The sequence below is a fragment of the Anguilla anguilla genome, chromosome 10 (genome assembly GCF_013347855.1).
Source record: "Anguilla anguilla isolate fAngAng1 chromosome 10, fAngAng1.pri, whole genome shotgun sequence".
NCBI lineage: Eukaryota > Metazoa > Chordata > Actinopteri > Anguilliformes > Anguillidae > Anguilla > Anguilla anguilla.
Genome location: NC_049210.1, coordinates 15,162,322 through 15,175,492, shown reverse-complemented (window position 1 = coordinate 15,175,492; position 13,171 = coordinate 15,162,322). Strand labels below are relative to the sequence as shown.

Below are 13,171 nucleotides of genomic sequence, written 5' to 3'. Positions count from 1 at the left end.
AGTTTTGTATTTAAGTTTTTTTTTTTTTTTTTTTTTTTACATTGAATTGTCCCCCAAGATTTTACTTCAAAAAGAAAAAGTAAACAAAGAAACTCTCAATTTTTTTCCTTTAATAGTTTCTGTCCTTACATTCCACCCAGGCATTACATTACAAACGCGATCAAAATCTGCAAACTTTGCATGTCCAATTTTTTGCAACACCAGAGAAACAAAGGACTTGGATCTATCCATAGCATACCCTAGATAGTAAACCAGTTCTAAGAAAAAGGGTGAAAGAGGCGAAAAATGAAGAGTAAGAAAAAACAAACAAACACCTTTGGACTATTTCATGAAATGTTATCCTATGCCTTGTCAAATCGCCTGTCAACTAAATGAGGTCACAACAATGTGTAAGCTTTTCTTTTTTTTTTTTTTTTTTTGAATATCCAGTTTCATGCAATGTCTTATTTAGGACACATTAATGGGGCTGCGAATTAGTGCCTGGCCAGGTTTGGGATTCTGCTCTCTCAGGTGTCTTCCCATGACTGAAGGTTGTGTTGTGTTGTGTGTTGGAAAACTGTCCACTTAATATACAATCCAACTATACACTACTGAGGCAAGAATGTAATAGAATAAAAAGGTACTCAACTCCAAATTGGAGCATTGCCCTGTATTACAGATTTTAGGCTGGAAAACTTTTTTTATTATTTCCATTTTGCATCAGAATGAAAGGCCCAGGGTATATACATTTGAAGTGAACGTATATAACTTTGGAGAGGGGGGAGTGGGGAGGGGGAGGGGGGGGGTCAAAGGGGGAGGTGGAATATACCTGCAGCTGGCTGACTGCCACCCCCAAAACACTGTGCCCCTACAACCTCTCAATTCTCTCCACCCTGGGACCTGAAGAGACCCTCCCACCTTTGAAATGACCGGGAATCTCACACGCACCAGGCGACTGGTGTGACTCTCAACCTCTGGACTTTTAGAAAAGTGGGGAGTTTGGGTGGGGTCAGGGATGTCTGCCCAGTCCTGGTTCTCCAGGTGCTTGCAAACAACGGACTATAAAATACTGGTAATACTGATCCTGTGTGCAATTCAGTGTGGCTTTGGCAATACTTGCAGAGCTCCAGCCTGGGGAGCAATGTGTGTGTGAACTGGAACTGCTGAGATGAATGCTGAGGGGCAGTGTTAGCAAGCAGACAGGCTGGTGCAAAGACTACAGGGGTAAACGGGGAAAAAATACAGGCAGAAATGAAGGTCTGTGGAAGTGCGTTTAACTTCAGTGTCGTCTATTTGGTGTGAACCATGGAGGTGCTGAACAAAAGCTTCTGCTTTTTCTTCTTCTTCTTTCCTCCTTTCTCCTCTGATGGAGGGAAGAGAGAAAAACAAGTCAGTGGAGAAGCTGCAGCCAGGCAAGCTCACGGCTGTAAGCAGAGTATCCTTTAACTGCTCTGTCAGGTGTTTAGGTGCGTCTAGACACAAACAAGCTTGATAACACACTGATACACGCTCTAATCACAGACTTTGCTGAACAATTCAGACTGACCAACACCCCCCACCTTCCACCAGTGTGGTGTGTCTGGCCAATAGCATACTTCTGTTTCCTGGAGACCACACACATGCACATACATGCACGCACACGCGCACACACACGCATGCACGCACGCGCACAGGCACGCACACACACACGCACACGCACACGCGCACGCACGCGCACGCGCACAGGCACGCACACACACGCACACGTGCACACACACACACACACACATGCACGCACACACACGCACACGCACACGCACTCACCAGTGATAAGGACAGGCTGTGGCGCGGCGGGCGGGCTGTGGTCCAGCTGCAGGAGCGCTTCCTCGAAGGCCTGGCTGAAGGAGTTCTGGAAGCTGGGCACTGGGACCCGGTCGGACCCGTCGCTCTCCCCGTCGCTGTCTGCTGCCGGGGGGGCCAGCAGCTTGTCTGCAGGGGGTTATCAGAGCTGGATCTCAATAAGGACTTAGTGGGGCGGGGCGGGTTGTCGGATTCAACTGGCTTCATATTAGAATCGGTTATGTGGTGTGATTCACTGCAGGGACCCCAGAGGAGATAAAGATGGTTGATTTGTATTTATGGTTTAAAGATCCAGCCATGCCAGAACCCAGGTGTGGGACCCAGTGGTGTTCCATGGGCCTATTCAGTCATTCCATTACTGAGAGTCGACACTGCTCTGCCTCTTATACTTAGCCACCTGCTTCAAGTTCACTGACCCTTACAAGATATTAATCTCACATTTCAGCTCCCCTACAACCAGTATTATTAAAGGTGTGAAGGTTCCCTTTTTGCAAATAGTTGCTTCTCTGCTAGCATTAGCAGTGCCCCTGAGCTGGAAGTTTTGGTCTGCAGTAATATTTTTTCTCCTCTGTTCAGTACAAACAGCAGCCTGACTGGATTTAATTTGCAACAGTCAGTTACCTGCACGGAGAGCGAGTCTATGGTTACTGGTCACTGCATATTCAAAAGTAATATCAAGCTGAATATTGATCTGAACAAGCCAAAAGGCTATGCTTCTTTCAATGTATCCACTTAAACCTCAGATGACAGCACAATCTGTAGCACTGCCTGTGCCTGTGACCTTAGCACTACTGCTCTGTTAAAGGAAAACTAAAGCAGAAGACAGATTATGAGTAAACAAAATTACTTGGTTCACCTGCACAAACAAATCTCTTGCTCGTTGCCAACAGCAACGGGCCCATAATCCTTTGTGGGTCCAATTCATGTGGTAAAAGCACTCCGGTATCAAATTACATGAGCCAGTTTAGCCTGGACTCTAGGCCATCTGGGGCCACGCTCCAGGGCTAGTCTCTCTATGATGCGGGTTACATCACCGGTCAGGCAGTGCAAACGAAGCGAAGATGAACTCTCCTCACCCGTCTTTGGGATGGCCTTGGGCCCAGCGTCAGCTCTGGCTTTCCCATCTCGGAGCATCTGAACGGAGAGAAGCGCACAGTTACATTCTATATTCTATATATTCTACATATCGGGATTTCAAGTCTGGTGGCAGGAGAGGGTAGAACACGTGCGTGTGAGCGTGTGCGTGTGAGGTGGACTCACCTGGGCAAAGGAGAGGCAGTGGGAGTCCTCTTCCACGCTCAGCACCGGGCTCTGCCCACTCAGGCAGGGGAACATCACGCCATCTGAGAGAGGGAAAAGCCCATTTCAGCACATCACATTCCTCACTCACAGATGCATTCACAGGTACACAGGGTAGAAGCACAGGAAAAACACTACAGGCTGTGGCAGGAGCTGTCAACACATCTACAGACTGAAATTAGACACCACTTTGATGCTTGCAGGCCTGATCGCTGCAGAGTGCAAAGGCTGGCTCAGCAAAGCAGAAGCGCATGTATCAATGCAGCTCATCTGATGAGGAATGCAGTGCATGCCTGCGCTTGCTGTAATACTGCTACCTGTGGTACTCATTGTCACAGCCACATCTCACCCAAACCTCACAAGGAGGTGGGACGCTGCCATGTGATTGGATAATGAGCGAGGGGGGGGCGGGGCGGACACTCACCTGAGGCCGGGCTGCAGCTGAGGGGAGAGGGGGGTCCCAGGGTGAAGTCGGGCAGCGCTGGGGGGCTGCGGTCCTGGGGGGGTGAGCCGAACGCAGGAAACTGCTGCAGGTTCTCCAGCCCGATGTGCACCTCGGGGTCTGGGGGCGGAGAGGGGAGACGCCGCGTCAGCCTCACGCGGCTCCCGCACACAACAGGCTCCGATCCGGCGCCGAACCACCGCAGCACGCCCCGCCCCCTCCCCGCCCCCTTACTCACATTTCCCCTGCTTCTTGTTCTCCTCCATCTCGATGCGCCTCTCCCTGCGCTTCTCATCCCTCGCTTTCTTCTGCCGCAGACGCCGGCGTTTCTCCAGGTCATCTGCGAGCGAGAGAGAGAGAGAGAGAGAGAGAAAGCCAGGCATTAAGACCCACAGAACCCGTCCCTTTGCTCTGCGGCTGCTCCAGGTACACAGGCGATGGGGACTCACCGGCAAAGGTGTCCAGAGTCTCTTTGGACAGCACGGGGGGCTGCAGGGCCAGCTCACAGATGCTGAACTCACAGGTGAGCGGCAGGTGCGACAGGTAGCGGTGCCGGCGGCGGATCTCCTACAGAGGCAGAACGATGCATATAAAAAAAGAGCGCAAATACACGCACGCACGCACGCAGTTTTAATTTGGGTGGACTGAATTAGGCCTGGGCTTTAACCCATAGCAGTAATTATCAACTAAAAAAATTTGAGCAAAATAACAATCACTGCCACCATGTGGCATATCAGCCTTCAATGAGTCTTTTCTTCCCCTGTAATCATACCTAATGCCGCAGTGCATCTCCAGACTTCAGAGGCCATGCTAAACGCTTCCAGAGGAACAGAAACATTTGGGTGGCTGTATGACCGCCAATCAGCAGCAAGATCATGTAGCTTTGATGAGATCATCTGACATGTTTTTGTTGATCACGTGGAAGCTACATGACTGCTGATTGGCTGTAACATTAAAACCCAGCAGTAACGAGGGGTGGAGTCTCTGAAGTGCCTCTCCCAGAGAGAGCTCCAGGTCCACCATGAGCCGGGCCCCGCCCTCACCTCAGTGACCGTGTACCCGTCCAGCTCCACCACGGTGGCGGTGATGGAGGCGGGGCTGGCCTCCAGGCTGCCGTACTCCCGCAGCAGACAGCGCACGTTCACCGGGTGCAGGAACATCTGCTGCCCGTCCTCAGCTGTGGGGAGAGGGGGCTGTGAGCCTCCTGACCGCGTGCGTCCAGCTCACCAGAAACCAGACACTGCCCAGCACAAAGCTAGCCTGCTACACCAATCACCTGGCTGGCACACTGCACTGTCCCACCACAGCCAACTACACTGCCAACTATACCGAATGCAGGTCATAGGCAACTAATGGGATACCCAAGATGGTTAGGTCGCACTTGCACTGTGATATGACAGAATTTGCAATGGGATATTGGCATGGTACCTGTGGGAGAGGCATTAACGCAACATGACTTTTAGATTTGGAAATGCAGGGCTACTAGACACTTCACCTGGTGGTGCCAACTGAACTGTCAAGTAAAGGCAGGTGATAATCTTTCCGGAACACTGATAGCGTTAATCTGGCTGAGAGTGAAAAGCCTTGAAGCTACAGAGCTGAGAGATACTGAGAGATACAGAGGGCTACCCTACCTTGGTAAAAGTAGTAGTTGGGGGCGTTCTCCTCGCGTTTGGGGTGTCCCGTTTCAGACTGGTCTGGGGGAGCCTCCTCGCTGAGCTGGGACTCGGGGGGCGGGGTGAGATCCACGACAGCCACGGGGGGCTGCTCACACTGCTCTTCTGGGACGTCCAGCACCTCGTCATCGAAGGCGGAGGAATAGCAAATCACGGGCTGGAGGGAGGGAGGGGAGAGGAGGGATTTCACTACCCGTCCCAAACGGAACAGTACCAGGACAGCGGGTGTGAGTGCTCCAAACTCTCTCCTGGGAACATCTGGCATGCTGGTTATTGTTACAGCCAATCTCCTGACTCGCGTGACTGAAGTAGTTTCTTTCGATTCTTCTACAGATATTCGCTTGAACTCATTTTAACACACTGATGATCTGGCTTTTTTGCCATTTGCAGTCACTGAACTCTTCATCAACTGGTGGTTTTGTTTCCTTGGCCACAAATTCAACAGTTAAGACCTCACTGATTTCACCTTCCAGTCTATAACCGAATTATTTAACAGCATTACCTCTCTTTTCATACAGTAAAGAACAGTAAAAGTAACTGTTAGTACACCAGACTGATTTAAAACTTTGGATGCAGGACATTTATTCTTCGTGGCATGGATAGCTATGTCTCAAATAATATGTTCTAAAGAAGGTAAACCATCATTCAGTAGACATTAATTAACAGCAAGTCACACCTGAGGTTTCTGTTATGGTTCAGACAAAGAACAGAGTCTGGAAACCACTGGCCCACCTTGTTACTGCTGAGAGTGGGCACAGCTGCCTGGGGGCTGGGGGGGTCAACCAGAGCCAGGCTGGTCAGACTGACGCTGTCCGCCTCCTTGGGCCCGAGCTTCAGCAAGGCTTCCTCTCGCTCCTGCGGTCAGCGGGGAGGGGGGGGAGGTAAGGAACAAGTGCATCTCAGAGACAGGCTCCAGGAAATGGGGACGAATCTTAGGATGAATCTGAAAGTAGCAGTGACGGTGGTAGCTCGATATGACAGACGCAGTGGACAGGGAAAGGCAGGGATGAAGCTGCAAGGGGTGGAGCATACATGGTGAGGGGCGGAGCATACACAGCAAGGGGCGGAGCCTACTCCACATTACCTGCAGCTGATGCAGGGCGGACTGGATGAAGCAGGCCTGGGTGTCCTGGTCCTCCTGGCTGAGTTGGGCCTGCAGGGCGGCCCTCTCCTCTCCCACCAACCCCAGCACCTGCTCCACGGAGGCCAGCAGCAGCTTGGAGTAAGGGCTCAGGCGCACATCTGGAGCAGAGACAGTCATATAGCATCCACCCCCAACATGCTGTATTCACGACACGGCAGGTGATGTCAAGAGAAGGCCACAATAAGCCTTTAAGCCTCGGGATTAGGCTACTGTGTACTGTGTGCGTGCATGCGTTTCTAACCTCCCAAATGAATGGGCTCCTCCACCTTCACCCACTGGGAGCTGGGCAGAGCCACCAGAACCCCCTTCTCCCTCCGCATCTGGCGCATGGTGATGACATCGCCCACCAGGTACTGCCGGGTCTCCATGGCGACGACACTGCCGGGGCAGAGAGCAGACACGGTTGCAATCTCACCGCTGGTTCGTTCGTGCTCGGCTGCGGGCGATCTGCGGGCGCGTTAGGCGCTAACCTCTTGAGGTCGGAGCTGTGCACGGCCTCGTAGCAGATGGGGCACTTGGACCAGCTCTTGTCGCTGAGGGAGAGGTAGTGCAGCATGCAGGGCCAGCAGAAGATGTGCCCGCAGCGCGTGATGTGGGCAGCCACCGGCGGGTACAGGCAGATGGGGCACGACGGCACCTCATGGCTGTAGATTCGCTGCAGAAGTGGGAGGGGGGAGGGGGTGGAGGAGGAGAGGGGAGGTGTGAGGTTTCAGAGTCACATGACTAAACCTGATATCAACAGCAGATGATGTCACTCGCTCCACCAGAAAGCCTCACAGCTGTTTCTTCTGGGGTTTTGGCTGCGAGCATTAAAACAAATAATTTAAATTTACATAATTCAATATGCATTCATGTAAGGGAGGAGTGAATGGTGAACATGAGAACAGGGAGAAAAGAAATGGCCAAAGTTACAGTGAGATGGGAAAGAAATGACTTGCACTCCTTTTCTAGAAGCTTAATGCAGAGCCTTTCTGATATTCCATCCTCTTGTGTTACGCTGCTTGTGTTACTCTAGTTCCTGTTCTTCAGCAGAGGAGAGATATGAGAGAAACTGGGAGGATTAGACTGGGAGATACGAGCTCGTGAAACCGGGCGGGGCCAGGGGGGCGGAGAGCGTCGGGGCAGGCCAGCGCACTCACCACTTGCTGCACGCAGTCCCAGTTGACCAGCGTGTCCGGGTCAGTGAAGTGGACCGTGTAATCCTGATCCTCTGTCACGACGAACTGGCAGCTGAGAGGAAGCAGAGGACAGTTAGCGCCAGCGCTAACCCCGTTATGTCATTACGGGTGTGTGCCAGCCCTTTCACACGCCATACCGCTGGCTCATCCACAGCTGCGGCCGTAAAGCACACCGTACTGCCGCCATAGCGCTGTCACCTGGTAGATTATGTTCTGCAAATAAAACCGGTCACAACTGAGACTTGCATAATTCTCTGCACTACCCCCAAGATACTGTCACCTGGTATATTAATTATGTTTTCAAAGTAAAACCGGTCACAGCTGAGACTTGCATAATACTCTGTACTACCGGTTTCTAAAAATGGATATTCATACATTTCACCACATCTTTAAGCTTTACGTGAAATGGTCTTATTCAATGTTTTGTAACTTTTATATGGTGCCCTCTATTCTTAGGCTCCCTTGAAATTTCCTGATTTTTCAAATAACAATTACAACATCTATGTTAAATAAAGGATAAATTCAATTAATCAGGATTTATTTCCCTAAGGCAGTGTTCAGCTCCTGCGAACTGCAGTTAATGTGAAGCGCAGGGGGAGGGTGGAGAGAGAGAGAGAGAGAGAGATGGCACAAAGGCAGAGAGTAAGGCGGCGAACAGGGCGGAGCAGGAGAGAGGTCCTCACTTGGCTTGCAGGAAGAGCTCCTTGTTGAAGGGCTTGTGCTTGTGGCCCCACTTGTTGCGGCGGCCCCAGCAGGTGTGGCCCTCCCCTCCGGGGGGCCCGTGGCCGCGGGGCTCGAAGGTGAAGTTCAGCAGGTGGTTCAGACTGATCTTCTTGGGTCCAGCGAACTGAGCCGGGCTGAACTCGGCCCGGCGAGCCTCGGCTACCTGAGCGACAGAACTCCGCCAATGAGACGCTACCGCAGCACGGGCGCTGCGTCATACGAGCAACACAGTCAATGCTGAAGCATTATCAACAATGCTCATTATCAACAATGCTCATTATCAACAATGCTCATTATCAACAATGCTCTTTATCAACAATGCTCTTCATCAACAATGCTCATTATCAACAATGCTCATTATCAACAATGCTCATTATCAACAATGCTCATTATCAACAATGCTCATTATCAACAATGCTCATTATCAACAATGCTCTTTATCAACAATGCTCATTATCAACAATGCTCTTTATCAACAATGCTCATTATCAACAATGCTCTTTATCAACAATGCTCATTATCAACAATGCTCTTTATCAACAATGCTCATTATCAACAATGCTCATTATCAATAATGCTCATTTATAGCATTCTGCATGATTACATCTATTTCCTGCCCAGGCTACTCGCTGCAAAATGCGTTCATCTTGATGCTGGTGGTGTGGTATGAGTAGGCCGATAAGATGCAGTGCAAACTGAAAGAATAAAATACAGGAAGCAGAGTGTCGACTCACAAGTAGGGAACAAAAACAAAAAACATAACGTGGTCCAATGGTGAAGGGTTTTGGTGGTTATGCAAGGGTGTGGGGTACACATTCCTGGAATGTTTGGGTGCATTCACACCTTAAAAGGGTATGGCTGGTGTTGACCATTGACCAATGGTCCCAAATTACCTCCAATACATTACATTAAATTACATTCAGCAGCTGCACTTATTCAGAGCAATAAGATACCTTCACACAACACATTATTGCATTACATTCCTGCAGAAAGGGGCATCTTTCAAGATAATTCCCCTGTCCACAGGGCACAAGTAGTTGACCAATGGTGTAGATGCACGACACTGAACATTGGGGTGTTGAGCTGCCAGCTCTGAACCCAATCGAGCATGGGGTATTCTGGCTAAGGGCCTGACTTCTCTCAACTAAGCATGAGTCCATTAACTGACTATAGAATAGTGGTTTTGTATTTGCACTGCAGACCCCATGGTGCCCAAGGACCTGCTGGCCACACATGATGTCCCAATATCCTATTAAGAAACATTACATTTCTTCACATTTTTTGTTCACTATATACGCTTCCATAACATTGAGGTGAAAGAGTTCTTTGATGTACATTGCGTTATGTACGTGTCATACATTTAAATTAAAGAATGTTTCTATGAGAAACTGGACTGGACCATTTACAGAAATGCTGGCGATTGAACACTGATATGAATATACTTTCTGCCAGAGAGTTTCCCACCTCTTCCCTTCTACCTCCACCCGGGTTCCCATACTGCTTTCCTCCTCCACCTGCTCCTCCTCCTCTCTGGGGGGGTCTCTTGTCAAAATTCTTGCTTTTCTGTGGATTGGGGCGACGGGGGCCAGGGAAGCTGTCTGTCTTGGGGAAGGAGGGCTCTCGTTTACGCCCGTAGCGCTTGGACCCTCCACCATTTTTACTGTCTGCGAGGGCGGGGAGATGAGAAGAAGAAAAAAAACAATAAGTTAAATTCTATTGAATTACAGTCAGTATTCACCTGGAATTCCTAGCAGGGAATTCATATTAAAACAACAGTTGTTTCATAAAAGGCCTTTTTCTCTACTATACAAATTTAAGGTGGAACAGACCCAGAACATTTTAATGAAGTATGTAAAGCAATCTATTTTGCTTATCAAATTTATGAAAATTCACCAAAATGTAAAGATAGGCTTTTGATAAGTGTCCACACTGTGTAGGTGATGTTGTTCCTTGCCACTTTAATTGGGCCTTGGTAGTTCCCATAAATCCTGGAGACAGAAGCACTCTCAATAAAATAAACAGGTTAATCATCATTTTATGTTATTAATGGAACAGTCAATAGCATTGATAAATGATGCAGATCACAAAAGGCTGTAAGTATGCTTTTCCACCAAAAAAAAACCAAACATACTCCCACCCCTTTTACAAAGAGAAACTAAATGCAGGACACGTGAGTTTGCGATTAACCGGCTGTCACATTGGCTCAAGCCTCAAGGTCTTATCATGAAAGACCAGAGAGTGAAAGAGAGTGATCATCTCATATAAACATACTCCTCTAGCTCCTGCAACTGCGCACACACAGTGCACAGTGCAATTGGGCTACTCGCACTCAGCCGACTTACATAAGGCTCAGGTTCCAATTGCTAAGTAGTAGTACTTCCTATTATTCTTCAACATTATGCACCATTTTTCTGCTTCATAAAATGTTGCACTGTGAATAATGAAAATGTAACTATTTTCTTTTTTTTAAACTTACAGAAACTGTACAGCATTAACTGACAGGAAACAAATATGTGTTGGACAGTGGTTTTCACAATTGAGAATTTCACTCTGAATGATGACTAATTGAGAGAGTTAGAAAAGTTTGAGTCCAAATTAATTTGACTGCATTACTAGCAGGGACCATTTAACCTTAACTGAATACATCTCGGAATGCAAAAGGAAAATATGGCACAGACATATTTTGATGTCAGAATAATTATTCAATCCTCATACCTCAGTCTTGACTTGCATGTACAAATTTCCTATTTTCAGCATTTCACTTAATATTTACCATTTGACTTTCATGCTCCTTTTCACGTTCGCAGATAGAGGGACTGTCAGAATGTGTTTGCTGTACTTGTACAATCACAGGAGATTATGGTTCAGTAAAGTGGGATAGTAGGGATTTATCAACAGGCCATAGGCCACTTTTCAAACGCTCCCTTTGTAACCTTTGCTATTACAGTATCAGTGAGGCATCCACACAGTTGTAGAATGGGACATGAATATCACTGTTGAATGAAATGGCTGAGTGGTTTTCCAACACTAAAAATATCACAACCTCAAAGAATTTGTCCAGTGTAACAATCCTTACAAAAAATAACTGCAGTTCAACTATAATTGTTATGATCGTAATTATTGCCGTATTACAACAGTATTATGCAATATTTAACACTCACCTGTTTTTTATTGTAGAATTACTGCAGTCGTAAGGCAGTTTCATTACTTCATGAGCAGTACACATGAAGTAGAACTCTTTTGTACTGCATTTTAACAGCACTGTAGTGCAGTGTACTTCAGTTAAACTACAGTGTAACTTCTCAGTAGCTAGAGTAATTTTATTATAAGGAGAGTTAACCTCAACTACCCAGTTGGCCAAGCTGTCATTAATGTCACGGTTTAAACTTTAAATGACCATGTGTGACATGCTGGTAGTTTATTAGCTTTTCTTTGCATTATTCCTGAATATATCTTAATATGCAAGCAACTTGCTCGTTACCGATGTTCTTGGTGACAAGTTGTATACGTCTGCAATCCACGAAAGATCGAACTTTCATGAGCTTGAATCAAGTAAATTAATCTAATAAACAGTAAAGTCTCTGGCTTGGTTAGGGCTCCTTTATAATCAAACTTTGACTCTTCACGGTCTTAGAAGACAGCAGTCGTCAAAGTAACGTCAGATAGTTTCTTCGCTGGATAACTCGCCATTTACAACAATATTAAATATGCAAATCTGTAAGACAGTACATTGACTTTTTAAAATGATCAAATACACAATGTGTCTTATTTGTATACAAATAACGAGAAACGTTAACTTTCCTCAACTAAATTAAAACAAAATAAGCCAGGACTCGACGTCACCTTGATCGCGTAAACAAATACTGTCAGATAGGCCGCACAATGTGTCGTCAAGCCTCGGTGTAAAGTAGGTCTCCATTTAGCTCTGGTGTACCCTGCCACGAGGGGGGGGCCTGAAAGAGACGGTCTGAAATCAACAATGCAGCATTCACAATTTACCTGTTTTAGGTTTAGAATCGCCAGTGGGTGGGCCGGTCGAACCTGAACGGGGTGGAACTTTGCTGCTGGTGTTGTTGTTTGGGTTTTTCTCCATGGTTGTGACGTTCCTGCTTTGCGGATTTCTGAGGCCGAGGTCCGGGGAGAGAACGTCCGAGCTCTCTAGCATTAAACAGGGTAAAGGGGAGAGAGGAAAACGGGTTGCTGCGAGTGCGGGTCAGGCGGCGAAGGCCCTGGCTCATTTCTGTCATACACGGAGACTCCATTACGGCGACATCTTGACAACAAAACAAACCGAGAAAAAGAGACACAGATCAGGCGTCTCAAAATAAAGTAGCGAACTAGGAGGAAGGAGACGGAGTGAACGGGAGCTCAAACTGCGGGGCCGGGACCCCGTGAAATCTGAGCTTTTCCTCCTAAAATGAAAAACTGAGCCCCAGGAAGGAGTTAGCCGTTCTCCAAAAACTGGAGAACGGGTATTGCGATGGTATTAACACCAAATTGTAGCTTCGAAAGGACGAGCTAATATTAATGGCGACGAGTCGCCAAACAGGAACCGTAGAGACCCGGATGGGACTGATATTTATAATTTTTTTGGTCGCACCAATGGATTGTGGGTAACGTAGTTAACCCAAACTAGGATGGATCTTTTCCTGATCTATTTACAACCTGTCAAATATGTAACTGTCACATAGCATTTTTAGCCTTTGCTGGCCTATATATTTTGTAACGATACCTAGATAAATTTCCATTTCCCATAATGTTTTATTTAATTGCTATTGGTTACATCGTAAAAACAAATATCCCCGCGTGTGAGCAATATAAAACATGGTTTAAATGGATTTCTGTCTTTGTGGTGTTTCACAGCGTGCGGATACACCTTCGGTCATTGTCG

At 47.6% G+C, this 13,171-nt stretch overlaps 1 protein-coding gene across 1 annotated transcript; it reads right to left on the bottom strand.

Annotated features, from left to right (window-relative positions):
- Positions 1-95: 95 nt before the first annotated feature.
- Positions 96-12,840, bottom strand: rnf10 (ring finger protein 10). Its single transcript, XM_035378670.1, has 17 exons — positions 12,280-12,840; positions 9,745-9,944; positions 8,241-8,443; positions 7,519-7,609; positions 6,850-7,034; positions 6,621-6,757; positions 6,320-6,477; positions 5,968-6,090; positions 5,194-5,392; positions 4,603-4,736; positions 4,009-4,126; positions 3,798-3,899; positions 3,542-3,679; positions 3,079-3,161; positions 2,895-2,952; positions 1,783-1,947; positions 96-1,342 (listed from the first exon to the last, which is right to left on the bottom strand). Exons 1-17 carry the CDS (start codon positions 12,443-12,445, stop codon positions 1,269-1,271), a joined length of 2,334 nt encoding a protein of 777 aa, XP_035234561.1. The 5' UTR covers positions 12,446-12,840; the 3' UTR covers positions 96-1,268.
- Between the last annotated feature and the right edge of the window lie 331 nt (positions 12,841-13,171).